We start from the raw sequence: 18091 nt of genomic DNA, 5'->3' as shown, positions 1-18091 counted from the left end.
TAAGCAGGATTTAGCATGTAGCTAAGGCCTCAAGAGTTTGAGAACCCAAGTGAAATTATGCAAGATTGTGAATTGTCAATCACCGATTGTGAAAGCAGTGCTAACACAGTCAAAATAATTGTTAGGGGCATTACTACAGAAATGATTTCAGTTAGGATGTCATTTAGAAAACAGATCTTGACTGAAGTTTCTTTATGACAGTCCCAGGTCAGTTCAGAAACGCCCTGAAGTGATGTAGATATTCAAATGTAGTGCAGTTTAGTGAGAAATGTACGAGTCATTTTGTTAACAAATTGCATTATTTGCAGTTGTGTGAATCAAAAGTAAGGTGCATTTTAGAGAGGTTCGTTTACTTTTATCAGAATCAACTGCTGGACTTTTGGTCTGGTGATTCTTTTGTTTAAATAAATGGTTGTATTCAGTGTAGCATACAGTTAGAGAAGTCTAGCTATGATTCATTTCTGGAAAAGAGTAAACAATTTGATTGAACTTGAACTACAAGAGCTACACATTTGTGACATTATGATTCAAAAACAGAGGTTCTGTCCTATTGATTGCACTGTTGTCTTTTCATTTTTGCATGTACAGTGCTGTTGTGACAAATAAAACTTGACACATGCTACTCCCGTTTTGTAAACACATCGACGCTGCCTCACTAAATGACTGATCTCGTGTAACGAATATGGTAATAAACCAAGAAAATCATTGTTTTAAAGTGACACTGACATGAATTGTCAAGGTTGATGATTAACCACGTCAGCTGATCCTTGCATCTCCCATTTAGCATTATAGCAGATGGTGCAAATGCTCATCACTCCATCTGTCTTCTTAAAATAACTCCGAGTTTTTCCCAAATGCATTTTAGTCAAATATCTAACCCTTCTCGGTGGTGTGTCACATGATGCACGCGAACTTCATTGTCATTGTGAAAACGATCGTTTGATTTCTGACTGGCATGAGCAAACAAGGTTGGCACATTTTTTTTTACGTTTTTATCCTGATGACGTTCCTCACCTTTCACGCACAAAAGTTAGCCGTCGGTGGTGTGAAAAGGAGCGACTGTGTGCCACAAAGCGTACGAATACGATTTGGCTCTGCGCACATCGTACACGCACTCTGCAATGCAATCCACACACACACATTTGATGCAGTACTGCTAGCAAGGGCGTTCAGACAACGAGTGAGACACACCCAGCGGAAAAATGGTCTCAACTAATGCGCAAGTACAATCAAAAGGGCTTGAGAACAGCCCGCTTGCGCGGGTTGGAGGCAGTGGCCAGATCGAGAGAAGAAGATTTTTTTTCCTGTTTTCTTCAAGGGCAAAATGTCCTGGTATGAAGTGATTTCGAAATAACGTTGTAAAACGACAGAGTCGCCAGTGAAATGCGCTCCCTCAACAAACAACCCAGCCGCTGCACTTGTGAAAACAATCATGCGCCAAGCAGTTGCTCTACAGTTTTGTCTAAGGGGTAGCGGAGCGACACACAGACATGACATCAAATATAGGTAAAGTCTACTGCTTTTTGTTCGTTTTAAGTCAATAAATGGTATTATAATTATTTGAATGTGTTGTATTTTGCGAGTCAAGATGGCGCCGGGCAGTCAGGTGACCTTGTTATTTCCCCCTCAATACCAACAATAGTCAAAGCGAGAAGCGGAAGTGAATGCTCCCCCTGAAATACGATTGGCTGGTTTGAACTTTAGGAAAAAGCGTGGGCCCGTGGTTGGAGTGTGCGATGTGGCAGTCAAGTGCATGTGACAAACTTGTTTTTAATAAGACCAGTGGCTACTGGTAAATCATGGGCTCTGTCAAAGCGGGGCTCGTTTGTAATAATTAAACTACGTCGATGTATGTATCTATGTCGAGACCACTTCTCGGCTTCTGCTTTCGTATGTTTTGTCAAGTGCGTGTTGTTATGCAACCATCCCCTGGTTCGCGTTGAAATATTATGTGGATATTATGCTTCATCTGTCTAAGTAAACTATTATAGGCTACTATTTGCATATCAACGTTTATAGAAACATGGATAACTCGTTTAAAACCCACACTGCGTGAAATCCCCCTTTAACGTGACAAGCAGTGTGAAAAAACCCCAGCGTTCACTGCGTAAACTATAAAACTAATAAAGATTTTAGCGCAGATAGTGTGCATTCCCTCCAAAAGGGGGAGGGGTCGTGTTTTCCTGACGGTCTAATGTTACCCTCCATCAGCCCAAAGTGACTGTACTTACCTCTCAGGAAACTATGTGCTTCGAGGCAAAAAGCAATAGTTTGACTAAATATGTAATACGTGCACAGCCCTCACTTTCACGAGCGTTGCATTGAATTCTAACCAACACGCGTCAGTTTATTTCAAAACGTCTTTGTATTCATGTATAACTCCTATATCTTAGTCTAAGTGTGGATAAACCCACTCTAAACTAAGATAACCACCGTACCCCTGTTTAGTCTCTGCGCCTTCGACAGTTCGGTTGATTTTATCGCATAGATGTCACCCTAAAACAGATTCGCTGGATCAACCTAACAGTTCCTGTAACCCCACCCAGTCTGTGATCGACCGCTGATTGGTCGTCAGTCTAGTTGTGAGTGTTTTCACCTTCCATTCCGCGCTTCTAATTGGTTGCCGGTGACGACAATCCCACACCCAACTCCCACCCACTGAGGTATCATGTTTGTGAGACTTGCAATAGCTAGTTTGTTAAGAGGCTATAGCTGAATGTGCAGCAAAGACTCTCAAGTCTAACTGCGCTCTTTGGTTTAAATCACTCATTTAGAGTTCAGAAAGATGGACATGAAAAAGAGAATTCACCTGGAGTTGCGGAACCGGACGCCATCAGACGTAAGCATCTTTATTAATTGCTGAGTGATATGATTTTAATAACACTGTTGGTTAGTGTAGTTCTGCGTGGATGGACAACGCTAGATGTGCACGCGTCAAGTTGATGTCTTGAATGAAAAGTTTGCGGCGACTTCGTTACAAGCCTAGAGCCTTGGATATGGTTATCGCAGTATACCTATACACAGCCCACAAGTTCAACAGTTTTACTGATTATTTCCTCCTAACTTTCGCGAGAGCTTTTGATGATGCTGTGATCGGAAACTGCAAGAGCTCCATGCATTCAGTGTATAAACAAGGGAAGCGGCGCGAGGAGCCATATTTGTAACTTTGTAGCCCCTGAACGCGCCCTTTTCCTTTGCATCCTCAGTGCTGCAAAACTCGCCAGCCGTCAGTTCATGCCTTTCTCACACTTTCGCCCATCCATTTTCAATTCAACATCCACACTCGCCAGTCACAGTGGTCCTCGGCCAGTTCGCGAACTTGTTGTGGGACGCATTTTTGTGAATTGCTGTGCGGGCGATTTGACAGATAGCTTGCGTTATTTGGGATAATTTCGTGGCATCTCTCCAGCAAAAGACTTTTATTGAGGGATTTGAGTCTACATCGAAAGCATTTACGTTTCTCAATCAAAGAAAAGTTGTGTAAATACTTAGGCGGGATCTATTCGAGGGCTTCTAGCACGTTACCAACAGTCGCCTATTTGATCTGGGTGAGAAAATAAGCGCATTTGTTGTTCAATCGCGGTATAGAAAGGAATCGTGTCACAGCATATCTAGTTGCGTAAAGGTGCCCAAACCTATTTAAAACGGCATTATATGTCGACGACGTTGCCAAAACGCAAAGACCGAATCTCTTTCTTAAATGTCCTTAAATGTTTCCTACTAGATATCAATTCCCACAAGTGTAACTACAGTCTCTGATCAATTCAGTGCAACGTTATCGAGGTCCCTGTTATTGCCCCTGTACGCAAACCTAAATGCGCTGTAATAGATCTCGTAATTAAAATGTCATAACCGTGTTGTGAGCGCTCCTGTGCGTCTCCACTGGCAGGAGAAAGAGATCTCAGCCGTGTAGCTCTTGTTATTGACACAGACTGGGCGCTTATGTGAGCGCTACGCAACTTGAGGCTGTGCTGCTCTAGTTGCAAGATCTAGGACAAGCCGCCATTTTATCCAGCAACAAAGACGCACGGCATTTAATCGAGGAGAGAATCGGTGCCGCCGTCTCTATGCGTTGAACCGACCAGAACCGTTGAATATAGAGAGCCGAGCGTGTGCGAAGCCGGAAATTTCATTTTTATTCCGTCAAAGTCAATCCTTTCGCTTAACGAGCGACTCCGTTGCATTATCATGCGCCTCTCTGCCCCTCCTACTCGTGCATTCTTGGGTCCGTCCTCGTGTCTTTGCTCTTCCAAGACAATGTAATGCATTTGTCTAACACCCAGGCTATCGTTTACGCGTCTTTACTCTGCTGTTCGAGCACGCACTATAGTAAAAATGATCTACCCACGGGAAAACAATGTACGCCGCTTGTTGCGGAGTCAGCCATTTTGTTGGATAGGGAGTCAAATGTGAGATTTTGTCAAAGCGCCGAAACATGCACCCCTATCTTCTACTGTAGACCGCATGCTGAAGTAAACTTTACCACTGAATGGCGCCCATATTCGGTCTTGGCGGTGTGTTTATCTGCTAACCCCCCCCCCCCCCCCCCCCCCATCCCATTCTAACCTGATTATTATATTAATATTTTGTTAATAATAAAAACTCTTTATTTTTTTTTTCAAAGTATTTACTGATAACGGTGTGATCTATAGAGATGACGATTTTAGTTATTTAAATTATTATTTTTTATTTTTTTTTATTTTTTATTTTTTTGGTGGGTCAACATGATAGAAGTAAACACACGGTGCTCTTGGCGTTCTGCAAAAGTTAGAAACTGCTCTGCTGTGACTGAATTTAAGCCTCTCAGATGGAGACTAACAAATGCTGTATTCATTAATCTTAACATTTCATCTCATGTGCCCTCTAACAGGTGAAAGAGCTTGTGCTGGACAACTGTCGGTCAAATGAGGGCAAAATTGAGGGCCTTACTGATGAGTTTGAGGAACTGGAATTTTTAAGCACAATCAATGTAGGCTTAACATCAGTCTCCAATTTGCCGAAGCTAAACAAACTCAAAAAGGTAATGAGTGCTTTCTTGAACACTACTTCAGAAGTATCAAAAATTTTGTTTTTTGAGTGTGTGAAGTCTTTGCCAGTCTTGTTAATATGGCACTGAATTCTGTTTTCCTCAGCTTGAGCTTAGCGATAACAGAATCTCAGGGGGTCTGGAGGTCCTGGCAGAGAAGTGTCCCAACCTCACTCATCTCAACCTCAGTGGGAACAAAATTAAAGACCTCAGCACCATCGAACCCCTGGTAAGATGGCTTTATAGTTAAATAGGAGTTGTAAATAAGTGGAGTTTTTCAACTTTCTGATGAAATATTTGTAATTAATCAATGACGAAAACAATATATTATTGTTATTATTATTAATTTGTCCTCCTGTCTTTTTCCCAACAGAAAAAATTGGAAAGCCTCAAAAGTTTAGACTTGTTCAACTGTGAGGTGACAAACCTGAACGACTACAGAGAAAATGTTTTCAAGCTGCTCCCTCAGTTGACGTATCTCGACGGCTATGACAAAGAGGATAAAGAAGCGCCCGACTCTGACGCCGAAGCTTACGTCGAAGGCCTAGACGACGACGAGGATGATGAAGATGGTAGGTTTCTGAAGAGTCCGACTGACACCGTGCTTCAACATGAATCAGTTTTTAAACCGAGATAAAGGAATTTGTTTGTCATCGACTTAATTTTGTTTGCAGAGGGAGAAGAGGAGGAGTATGATGAAGATGCAGCTCCAGGAGATGAAGATGAGGAAGAGGGAGAGGAGGATGATGAGGAAGAGGGAGAAGAGGAGGAAGAAGAGGACATCAGCGGAGAGGTTAATGCCGGAAAATAATGATGGTTCCTTTACAAATTCACATACGTGGTGTCAATTTGTGCCTTTTTCACACACTTTTAGGAAGAGGAGGAGGAAGAGTTAAATGATGGCGAGGTAGATGATGAGGAAGACTTAGGTAAGTGAATAGATGAAGCGTTTGTCCCACCCGTGAATTGAATGCTGGTAAGCAGCGTGAGAGTAAACGAAACTTCTGGTCCTCCTGTGTTGTGTTTCCAGAGGAAGAGCGGGGTCAGAAGAGGAAAAGAGAGCTGGATGAGGAAGGGGAGGAAGATGATGACTGAACACACACCCCACCCCATTGTGATCGGAGCGTTTAACCCTGTATATCTGTCTTATTGTCACTCTGCCATGGTTTGGGGAGGTATTCAAATGGTAGGGGGTGGGTTAGTATAAACGAGGACACAGTTGAAATATTTGTTTTTAGCTTTTTTGTTGTTGTTGTTTTCTTTTGGTTTGGTTTGTACTTTCAGTTTGATTCCCTTCATTTTCTCCAAAAGCTCTTCAGATGGCTGACGACACGGTGTGGAAATTTATTATTGTTGGAAAAAAAAGACCAGTATGCTCTTGTAATTTTTCCCTGTCTTTACTGTTGATGCCTAAATGCTGGTGATGACTTATGTATTAAAAAACAACAAACAAAAAAAAAACAACCAAAAACCTTTTAGAAGTGCATGGCTGAATCTATTTTAAAGTTGACTACTGGATTTCAAGGAAGAACATTTTCTAACCCACTTTTTTATTGCATCTTTTATTTGTGTATTTTGTTTCTTTGGTGTTTTCATCATCATCATCATCATCACCACCACTGTGTGACGTGCTGTTTAGGCTTGAAGAATACATCATGGTGTCTGCTTGGACATGCACAGCTCAACCTCTCAATGTGATTTTTATTTTATTTGATTTTTTAATGTTCAGAGCCGAATGTCTGCCCTTGTCAGATGAGCCCTAAACCCCTTCTCCCTTTTGTGTGGATAGTTCAGAGGTTTCGTGTTCTTTGTAAATAATGACCAAATATATTTTTTTCTGATTCCCTTTGATAACGGCAGACATTTTCACAAATAATCTCAGTTGTAACCATTAACTGTAATAAAATGAATAAAAACGCAAGAGGCTCTATAATTTGAAGTTCTCTGTTCTGACAGCCACAGAAAATCCACGTATTGTAATTAGATGTGATTACATACCTGATCAATAGATTATGTATTTTAAGTCTTGTGCAGAGATGTGTATATCATCTCACCACTGATATTGTGGGTTAACTGAATATATGACGTGAAATTGCATTGTGAAGCTCAGGGAAAATAGCTTGTCTATTTTTGATGATACGTGACCGAATATTGTGTAAATATTCAGAAGTATCATACCAATTTAAATAGAAAGCATACGCAATTTTAACTGAGCTGTATCCAGTTGTCAGATCATACTGATTGAACTTTTTATTAAAAGAAGACTTACGATTTCACATGAATAGAAGTCAGCATTTTTGTTCAAATGAATATTTACTGTATAAGCATGTGCTTTGTTAACATGAGCATGGAAGCATTGCATACAGAGTAACTGAGGTGTCTCTTGATCTGTGGGAACAGATTCACTTTTTATTTTTCATTTGTATCTGAGATCGAAGATATATTAGGCTGGTCTAGACAGTTAGATTAGATGTACCATTCAAGTAAATTCAGCTCAGCACATTACACTGCTCTTCCTCAGGAAGAGGTTTTTACCTTGCATGCGATACCTTTTGTGCAACATGCTTTAGTTAGTTAATCATAATGAATCGTGAAATACAGACCACTGATTCCCAATTAATGTTCTTCATTTTAATCAAAGACAAAAGGTTAGCCTAATGTCTTGCCTCACAATTCCTCAGGCATTGTCAGCACGAAATATTTCTACATTAATTGTGCTTATGTAGGCAGTGAGCGCTTTGTCTGACAGCAAATGAAAGCGGCCTGAGTGCAACATACATGTTTTGGTACCTCATGCTGTGAACAAATGAATAACCCCTTCACCTCATCGTCTAAAATGATGCAGTTATAAGGCACGCGAACTGGAATGTAGCTACTGGCTACTTAACCTGTTCCTCACTTTTTTTGACCCTTTTAGCTATGCCCAGTGTTATTATTACCCGTTGTTACATGTTAAGAGGATGCCGTGTAGTCCGTTTCATGGCAAGTGAAGGCCTATGTGCTGAGGTGAGCAAGACTGGGGCTTTACCGCCACCTAATGTCAAAATACCTCAAATGCACTTTCTCCTCAAAATGCGCTATTACTATGCAACAACGAAGCAAGAGCTGCTGGAGTTTGTGTTATTGTTTTATGAAGCAAAATATTACAAAGCTTGAGGCTTATATATTGTTTTCATTAAATAGCGACAGCAGGAAAATGTCAAACACTCACTTGCTCAATTCACACTTTCCTTTACGTGCTGGTCGAGCGAGGTTATTTATAACCACTAGTTCATTTAAGGACCTGAATATATACTTGAAAACGGATAACATTTGAACACATCAGCTCATAGGTGGTCGAGTAAATGTGCCATTCAACGAGCTGGTACAGTTTGTCCCTCCAAAATAAATGTTTTGAATCATAATTAATAGGGTAACCTTTAGAGAGCAGCGGGCACTGAAGAGCGTGACTACAGTGTTTCGTGGAGGTGGCGTATTAGATGTTTGCCCACAAGGAATTTGTCCACATTGCAATAAAACATTTGAAAGGGTTTACATTGAAAGTTCAACACTAAATACAATGCAATTTATAAGAGCTTACATCCTACCTAAGAAGCAATTTGTTTAAAAGGGTCAATATTTTCAATGTTACAGGACGGAAAGGGTAGGCTACACAGTAAATCCATGGTTACAAGCTACAAACCTGAAAACATGAGACATTTCACTTGAAACAGAAATAGGGTTGATTTAAATGTTAAGTTTAAAAAAAAAGTAAATCACAGTCGATGTTTAAAATGAAGTAGCTATACCATTCATTCAACTTACTGAATCAAAAATGCAACTTTTTCTGTCTTTCATTATTTAATTTGTTGAACTTATGTTTTCTCACGTCCTCTTTGAACTTTACTTTTTCTATGGAACTACATGTATTACTAATTCATTTCATAACTGGATTTGACCATTTTTGAATGTTTTCATCTAGTGCAGAGTTTAATTTTTCTAAATGTACACTTAAGTTTAACCTTAAAACCCATTTGAATTGCCTCTATAAACCGATTTGAACGTATTTCACATTGCACAGTGTGAAAAGGATCTAAATTGTGAAGCTACAAATTCCCCAACTTCTATTACAACCCTTCTAGATTGAGGAGCATGTCAGCTGGATAAATATCATCTGTTGTGTAAGATTACTGCACTCTGGTGTTTTGAGTTTCTACATTAAAACGCCACTGTGGGTCATATCAAAATGATGCAACAGACCTAGTGTTTACATGAGATAACAGCATGATGGGCGAAGCACGTCTGTTTGACCTTATTAAAACACGTTTCTTCTCTATATGGAGTTTATTAAGCTGTGTAGAACGAGGCAAAGAAAAGAAAAGAAAAAAAAGAAATTAATAATCCTATGAATTCAATTTAGTCTACAATTATGAGATGATAATGCAATGAATAGCTTGTACCAAAACCGATCCACAGAGAGAATCAATCCACTGTAGGTAAACCGACAGTGTGACTGAAGGTCACGTGATGGGACAGTTTTCGCAGGGTTAGTGAATCATCACTCCAATAAAGTTGATGTAGCACACAACAGCTGTGGGGTCAACACTGGGGTCAGAGCAAAACACTGCTTTATAAAGACAAGCACTTGCTCTTCTGTGGTCTTAGAGGAGGGATATTGGAGTTTTAGGCAAAAGGAAGCCTGTGTGTTTCTGCAGCGCTCAGGGCTTATAGTGTGTCACTTAAGGAAATCAATAGACACAGCACAGATCCAGTGTCAAATGCTGCTACCATTGCTGCTGCTGCTGCTGTTATTGTTGTTGTTGATATTTGGGCTGTTCCTTGTGTTATTGAGCTCCAGCTCGAGCTGTCGAATCTTAATGTCCTTCTGTGTAAGTTCGTCCTTCAGTCGCCGCAGCTCTTCCTGCTGCCTGAAGAACATCTGCAAGAGCTGCATAGCAAAACGCACAGGGTTACACACACACATATACAAACACCTAATAAATTGTCCTCTCAACAGTCATAATAAATCTAAACAGAATAACTGTAACACCTCATTCTCTGTACGGGGAGGCACGTTTTCCAGCAGGTCAATCCCATTGACCACTCCACTCTTCTTCTCCTTCACAGGAGCCTTGAACACCAGCTTGTTTGGTCTGTTGTAGCCCTCTTTTAAGGAGATGAGCACCGGACCTAGATGTGTACATACAGACATGAATTCGATTCATGTGGGCCTCCGTCTTTCTTTTCAAATATTTTTATTCTGAAAATAACTGCAAGTCTTTACCTCGGTTGATTCCACTGAGCCACTCATCGGCAGACAGAGCAGGTTCTGTCCCAGGGGTCATGGGATAAATGTCCTCCTGATATGTCTCTGACTGCATAGGAAGAGGGGTTTCAATTCACTGTTCATTTACTGTTATTTGTACAGTTAGACTAAAAGTTTTCATTAGATTTAGTTGATGTGTTAAGCTCTGGGCAGGTAAATGTTCAGTTTAAACTAACACGTGGAATCCAGAGGCTCGCAGAAAGAGCACTATTATCACTGTTTTCTTAGGGATGCTTCAGGATGTGTAATTAGTGTACTGTGAGAAACTTTGGATGAGAACTAAGGTAACTCAGTATCTGAGGGAAAATAATCCCAGGTATTAAGGCACTTATTCTTACAGGTTCATGGGGGTTTGATGAATTCCAATGCCTCTGCTACAAATAAAGCAAAATTACTAATGTTTTGGGTATGAGTAAAACTAGTGGTTTTCAAAATATTTAATGCCTGCAACCTCCAACGATGACGATCTCCTACCTAAATTATAAATGTAGTTAAAAGTACAAAGAATATGTATTATGTGATAAATAAATGAAATCAAGTAGTACGTGTTATTTCCCAAATTGAATTACAGTAATATTAATTATAGGTTTGCTTTGTCATTTTACTGAAATTAAAAATATATATATTTAATTCAAATTTATATATTATAATATTAAACATAAAACCTTCACTGTGTGTTTTTTCCCCCACCAAATAATATAAAAAATGTATATATATAAATATAAATCACTGTATATTAATACTGATAAACAAATCTGTAAATGTCTTTTTTTCTTCCCAAATCCCAAAACACCCTCTTGTTGCATCCTGATTTTTGAACCCGTTTTAAAATGTTGGCTGATTCGCCCTCTATCATGAATGATAGATATGGATTGATGGGTATCAGGACCGTTTGCACTGAAACAGAACTGCCACTGGATTTATTGAGGTGAAGGAGGCTGTCCCTCCCACTGTTTTTAAATCCCTCCGATAATGGGCCAACTATTCTGTACAGAGCACAAAACGGACATGCTGGGTCTCACATGGAGGTTATTACATGGCTCACTACTCTCATCTCACTGAAGCGGGGGTTACACCAGCAACAGAGAGGTGATGGATTCCTCCATCCTGTCAGGCTGCTTGCTTAAAAAGAGACATTTTGGCAGGATACTCAACTATAGATCAAATTTCTCTCATCCTTCAGTGTAACTCTCAATGATTCATTTAATTGGGAACCGTGGACTGTGAACTAACAGCTTCATGGTGCTTTTGCTCACCCTTCTAGGTACAATCATAGAGATTGGCTCAATCAGGCCCTTCAGAGTCACCAATTTATAAAACCTGAAGACTTCACACGCTCCTACATCCAGCCCATGCTTTGGCATCACTCCTATCAGAATCCACACATGAGAGAGGAACGTATGAGAAGTTGGCACAGGTAATTGACATGCTTATTCTTGGTTTTATCTTGATATTGAAGAGACTATAAAACAACACATAGTTGGTTTATTAAGAGAGAGAAACTACTGAGAAAATAAAAGTGCTAAGGTTATACAAAATTCCAGGTTAACCCTAGACTGCATAAAGACAGTCAAATTACTTTTGTTCATTAAACAAATGGGATGCTGTGATATTCCTCATAAGACTATTAGCATTTACATATTTTGATCATAGACTCAGAAATAACATTTTGAATGCTTTCAAAGGGAACATTATCAAAAAAAAAAAAATCTTGATTTCCTTGCACTGAAAATTAAGAAAACAAGGATACTTTCTATGAAGACAACCACTGAATCCAATATGTTTTGCATTCTAGGGTTAATTTGGAAAGTTTCCTACACCATTTTAGAGACATTGCTGGAGTAGTGTGATCATCAGAGGCTGTGGATTCAGCTTTACCGAGCCCTTTCTGTGGTGCAGGGGACCTGAACTCCATGAGATACTGCAGGTAGGGTTTCTCCAGGGTGATCTCATAGTACCGGATGTTCCCATCACCCTGCAATTACACCACCTTAGTCAGTACAGAGACAATTACAGTTTTTTTATAAGGGGATCATTTGAGATGGCAGAAACAAAATATTGATATTTCTAATATATTTTTAAATATACCATTCAGCAGTTTGGGATTGGGATAAAAAAAAATGTTTTAATGCTTTTGAAACATGACTCTTATGCTCACCGAGGCTTAACAGTAATACTGTGAAATATTGAGTTTTTTTTCTGCAATTTTAAGCAGCAATTACTGCAGTCTTCAGTGTCACATGATGCTTCAGACATTATTCTAATATGTGACCCTGGACCACAAAACCAGTCATAAGGGTCATACATACATACATACATACATACATACATACATACATACATACATACATACATAAATAAATAAATAAATAAATAAATAAGCTTTCCATTGATGTATGGTTTGTTAGGATAGAATGATATTTACCCAAGATACAACTATTTGAAAATCTGGAATCTGAGGGTGAAAAATATAAAAATATTCAGAAAATTGCCTTTAAAGTTGTCCAAATTAAGCCCTTAGCAATGCATATTACTAATCAAAAATAAAGTTTTGATATATTTATGATAGGAAATGTACAACATATCTTCATGCAACACGATCTTTGCTTAATATCCTAAGGACTTTTGACATAAAAGAAAAAAATCGATAATTTTGACCCATACAAGTGATATTTGGATATATTACTTCAAAAATACCCTTGCCACTTAAGACTGGTTTGTGGTCCAGGAACACATATGTTGAACTGGTGCTCAAGAAACATTTCTTATGTCGTTAAAAAAAAAACCTTACTGACCCTAAACTTTTAAATGTCTTGCACATTTACAGTACAAGCATTACAAGCATGTACGAATCCTTAACAATACTGAGGACATGTACCTTGCCTGCTAAGTAGAGCATATGTGTGTCTGCATCATAGAAAGGGAAAAGCAGTCCTGATAGGCCGTCAATCTCCTCCTCAATGATTGGCATTGACAGATCCTCCTGTCAAGGGAGACAGTGTGGTATCATGAGAGCAAATAACTTTGAACATAGATTTGCAGAGAACAATTTTTCCATTTTACAAAATATTTTTTGCGACACATGGCTTTCTCAGAACCCTGGCAATGTACTAAGAGCAACGCAACCAGCTTCTTTACCCACATTCCCTCATTACTGCAGTTCAGTGTAGCTGTTTAGCTATACTTACAAAGAACAATGAATGTGATTATCACACAATAATTACAGGGAAGATGCTGAGAAAAAAACATAATGACTTTCAGCACGGTAATCTTTAGGGTAATGCAGACATCAGGGACAATGTGTATTTCTGGATGAGTTTTGGGAATTAATCAGACAAAAACACATACATTTGTTTATCTGTCATGGTGAAGTCTTTTTTATTGACTCTACTTGTCTTTATACTGAACTAATGATTTATTGCAACCCCTAAAACTACACAAACCCATAGCCCTGACCCACGCAGACCCATTTTAACATTTACATTTTAATTAAGACAATATTTTGTGTTCACTGACTGGTCGCAGAATGTAGGTGAGTCCAGGTTTAACTACCCTTGTGGGGATATCTGGTCAGGTCAAAAGCTGACTCTCACACATGCACAGGTTCTTCTCACCTGGTCCCAGAGAGCAATCTGGCGTGTGTTCCAGCGAGACACACCTGTCGTTAGGAGTCGTTTCATGTTGCCTAGGAACACAACACGGTTCACTCTGTGGTTTTTAAAGTTCGCCTCCTGCTTGACAATATAAAACAAAAATAAAGGTGAAATTTTACTCAATAGTGCTTTTACAAAATCATTCATGAAAAATTATGATTATTAAATCAATGGAAGAGTGTTTTTATTTTCTGTGTATGGTTTTATAAATAAAAAAAGCAATAACAAACTATTTTTAAGGCTGCATTTATTTACTTGAAAAATACAAAATAAAACTAAATGTAAAACTGTACTATTGTAAAATATATATATAAAAAACTGTTTTCTACTTTAACATTTTAAAATGTAATGTATTCTGGTGATGGTAATGTAGTCATTATTCCAGAAATCATTCTAATATGCTCATTTGGTTCTCAAGAACTATTTCGAATTATTATATATTATTATATTTTGCGCTGTATTTTTATTATTGTTTTATTAAGTTTCATTGATGAATAAAAAGTAAAAGTGAATTTTTTGTAACACTATAAATCTTTACTACCACTTTTGATCAATTATCTGTATAAAAAAATTGCCAAATGATTGATGCCAAACTTTTAAACAGTAGTGTAGAATTATTATTTTTTTAAACCAAGTGTTAGTTCAAGTTTTAAGTAGGAGCACGACTGAAATCTGTTGTGAGTGTTTCATGTACTGTAAGACTAAATGCACACAATCCACACCTGCAGCACTCTGCCTGAGCGGGGCTCGATGACGCGGAGCTTCTTGTCCTTGCAGCTGGTGGCCAGCAGGCTGCCCTCTGTGTTAAATGACATACAGAGGATCACATCTGTGTGACAGTCAATCATTTTCACTGGCTCTCCTATCTCAAGATTCCAAATGAGGATCTACAGAAAGAGAAAAACACAATAGTCAAACCTTAAGTGCATTCTTTCTGACAGTGTTAAATTTGTGAGTGGTACGCTCATGATCATATTATGGACAATCAGAATACAATCTTTAGTACCGACTGTCCACACTGTTATTTTAAATGATCAAATATTGGTAAGATGTTTTAATTTTATAGCTACTAAAACTAAACTTAATTCTGTTACAAAAGATGTCATTACCTTGTAGTCATATCCAGCACTGAAGAGAATCCCACTAGTGGTTGGGTGCCACTCTATGAGCCCCACACGCCTGCTGTGGCCATACAGTTCTAATACAGACTCTGTCAAATTCCTCCTCAGTCCACCATCAGGAACCTCCCATATTCGCACCTGATACATTCACATACACACACAAATATCACTTTTGATTCAACAGCATCATTAATATATGAAGTCAGTTTTAAACTCTAACGTTCAGGTTAGATATTACTCAATAACTTCATAAATGGTTTAAATTATCTCAAATGACAAATACAACATGTGACACTGGACCGCAAAACCAGTCTCAAGTCGCCCAGGTATATTTGTAGCAATAGCCAACAATACATTGTATTTTTCTTTTATGCCAAAAACCATTAGGATATTAAGTAAAGATCTTGTTCCATGAATATATTTGATAAATTTCCTACTGTAAATACATCAAAACTTAAATTTTGATTAGTAATATGCATTGCTAAGAACTTCATTTGGACAACTTTAAAGACGATTTTCTCAATATTTAAATTTATTTGCACCCTCAGATTCCAGATTTTCAAATAGTTATATATCTCAGCCAAATATTGTCCTATCCTAATAAACCATACAGTACATCAATGGAAAGCTTATTTAATTTCAGATTATGTATGTCTCAGTTTGACCCCCATAACTGGTTTTGTGGTCACATATAACATGCTGAAGCGTTATAGCGATCAAGTATTCCTGAGAGCCATCTAATCATCATCATCATATGTTTTCACCTGCTCTATCCCTATTGTGATTTTGAGCAAGACATTTTGTGTATCATTCTGATTGTGTGTGTTTAAATTAATGTAATTTTTTTCTTTATTCATTAATTTTTTTCTTATTTGCACAGTTATTTAATATGATTTATGTAAAACAACAGTACACACATGAAAATGAACCTTTAAATGTTTTTGCCATTTCTTATACATATAAATCCCTGAGGTGTACTGGTTTAGGTTTAATTAATAAGGTGTAAATGCTGTAAATGTAAAAGTAAATGCTGATTTTCCATTTAAGAAAACAAAAACAGTTGAAACAGGTTATCATTGCACTGAAAGCGTTCAACAGTTCATTTAAATGAGGCTGACTAATTTGACTATATTGTGCTGCTTTTGAAGTTCACTCACAGAAGAGTCCTCTGAACAAGAAGCGATTATGTTGTCATGGAAAGGATTCCATTTGATGTCCAGCACATTGCCCTGGTGACCGCAGACCTTTGGATAGTGAGGGTCAATACGGCCAAACTGCAGGAGAAGTACAGGTTACTGAACTGATGTTTTACCCCCGAATGGAACTAAGAATACAAACAAAAGAATGTATGGACAAACATAACAAGAATAACATATATAAGGATAGCTGAAAAAAATTCACATTTTTATGAGCTGTCTTATATAGGTTCATACAGTTTACCAATATCACACCCGACAAATGCAGCTTCATTGCAATACACACAAACATCCATTGTGTGGCGCTACATAACTACAGTCATACAGTGAGTTGTAGACCGATCATTAGTCATGATGTCATAAATGTTTGATGTCACTTTAGTCCATTGACCTCCTTCTGATGTCCTGTGGGATTTGTAGTTCAGGTCATGCATGATAGCACCCTGAGTGGGCTGCTTATGAAAGACTCTTCATCTATAGGTCAGGCCTTCAACACAATGCAGAGAGATAGTACTGCTGGCGCTCTAATATCAGAGAAGTCATTGTTGAAGAAATTATTGATAGTTGTTGGAGGCATACATTATAGCAATGAACTCCTGGCTGTCACACATTTTCTCTGATTCCATGTCTGTGCTATTCTCCTAGATTAGCATGATGCAAATCATGTCTGTGATCTGCTCTGTGTTAGATTATTGCATTAAATTAGCACTGCAATTGCTCGAGGGGTGTTCATTTAATAGAATTTGTCCTTGATTTCCCACAGGAGATCAAAACTCAAAAAAGAACACAGAAAATACAACCAATTGTAAAATGTCAAAGCTTTTACTTCTGTTGGCCATAGCACTCACACTGGTTCAAATATTGGCATATGTTTGAGGATTGCTGGGTTTGTCCAAGTGTTTTCCAAGGCTATATATAACTGTTAGAATGATCCTCCTCTTTTTGGTATAAACAATTCAAATCAAAATGCTCATTTGGTATTATAACCTATTATAACCAAAACAGCTTGTACAAACAGGGCATTGTTAAAAGCAATGCAATAATTAAATAAATAAATAATAATAATAATACAAAATTTAATGAAGCAATAATAACAAATTAATGAATAATGAAATTAAAATAAAATACAAAAATTCATTAAAAATATAAAGCGACTTTAAATTATGATTTTACTAAAACTATTAACATTTTTAGTTGCTAATAATAACTAAACTAAAGGTACAATATGACAGTTTTAATGACCTTTTAATTGTATTTGCCAATATTTTGGTGAAACATCATGACAACTAATGTAAAACCCTGATAATGATTTTCTCTGAGGGACATTTTCAAATATTCACAGGATAAAGTGTTGAAAGGAGTTGAAAGGTTTGCTTTTTACACCTAGCTTTCTCTTTGTTTCTTGGCTGCCTCTCTCTAAACACTTCATTTTGTATTCTTGTTTATTGTTATTCTTTGTGCAAAATAGTTACAGATTTATGTGTAGGAGTATGTTGGCAGCGGATGGTTGTTGACACAGATGTGTTGGCTGCAGATCAGGCTGAGTAGTCGCTGTCTGAGATCTTACAGTCAGAGACAAAAGCAGATAATATATTTAGCCACACCCTCTATTGTGAGCAGCACAATGATGCGTGAGGAACAGCCATGTGATTACACTAATTATGATGTCAGTGGATGTGCCTACAGTCTAGACTGCCATAACTCTGATAGCACATTCTTGTAAAAAAAAAAAAGTGTTTTCTTAAAGGACAAATTTTACTTTCAATAGTAGAGACATTCTATGGCTTAGC

General features: G+C 38.0%; 2 protein-coding genes across 4 annotated transcripts in view; one reads left to right on the top strand and one right to left on the bottom strand.

Moving 5' to 3' along the window:
* Positions 1-1191: 1191 nt before the first annotated feature.
* On the top strand, positions 1192-6947 carry LOC132121347 (acidic leucine-rich nuclear phosphoprotein 32 family member A). The gene is made up of 8 exons (XM_059530660.1): positions 1192-1506; positions 2775-2839; positions 4871-5020; positions 5133-5255; positions 5400-5598; positions 5701-5819; positions 5901-5955; positions 6057-6947. The coding sequence occupies exons 1-8, from the start codon at positions 1491-1493 to the stop codon at positions 6119-6121; spliced, it is 792 nt and encodes a 263-aa protein (XP_059386643.1). The 5' UTR covers positions 1192-1490; the 3' UTR covers positions 6122-6947.
* Positions 6948-8849: 1902 nt separating this feature from the next.
* The window catches only part of LOC132121327 (coronin-2B), a 41778-nt gene continuing 32536 nt past the window's right edge, over positions 8850-18091 (bottom strand). For 2 of the 3 annotated variants that reach the window (XM_059530631.1, XM_059530647.1), the window contains exons 3-12: positions 16263-16379; positions 15094-15243; positions 14707-14871; positions 13946-14065; positions 13210-13314; positions 12210-12306; positions 11588-11700; positions 10290-10380; positions 10056-10195; positions 8850-9953 (exon numbers count right to left, since the gene is read on the bottom strand). In XM_059530631.1, coding sequence (XP_059386614.1) covers positions 9780-9953; positions 10056-10195; positions 10290-10380; positions 11588-11700; positions 12210-12306; positions 13210-13314; positions 13946-14065; positions 14707-14871; positions 15094-15243; positions 16263-16379 — 1272 coding nt within the window. In that variant the 3' untranslated portion in view covers positions 8850-9779. The remainder of the gene's footprint in view (positions 9954-10055; positions 10196-10289; positions 10381-11587; positions 11701-12209; positions 12307-13209; positions 13315-13945; positions 14066-14706; positions 14872-15093; positions 15244-16262; positions 16380-18091) is intronic. The other variant, XM_059530639.1, reaches the window with a different exon arrangement.

The sequence above is a fragment of the Carassius carassius genome, chromosome 3 (assembly GCF_963082965.1).
Source record: "Carassius carassius chromosome 3, fCarCar2.1, whole genome shotgun sequence".
Classification (NCBI taxonomy): Eukaryota; Metazoa; Chordata; class Actinopteri; order Cypriniformes; family Cyprinidae; genus Carassius; species Carassius carassius.
This window is presented reverse-complemented; position numbering and strand designations above follow the sequence as displayed.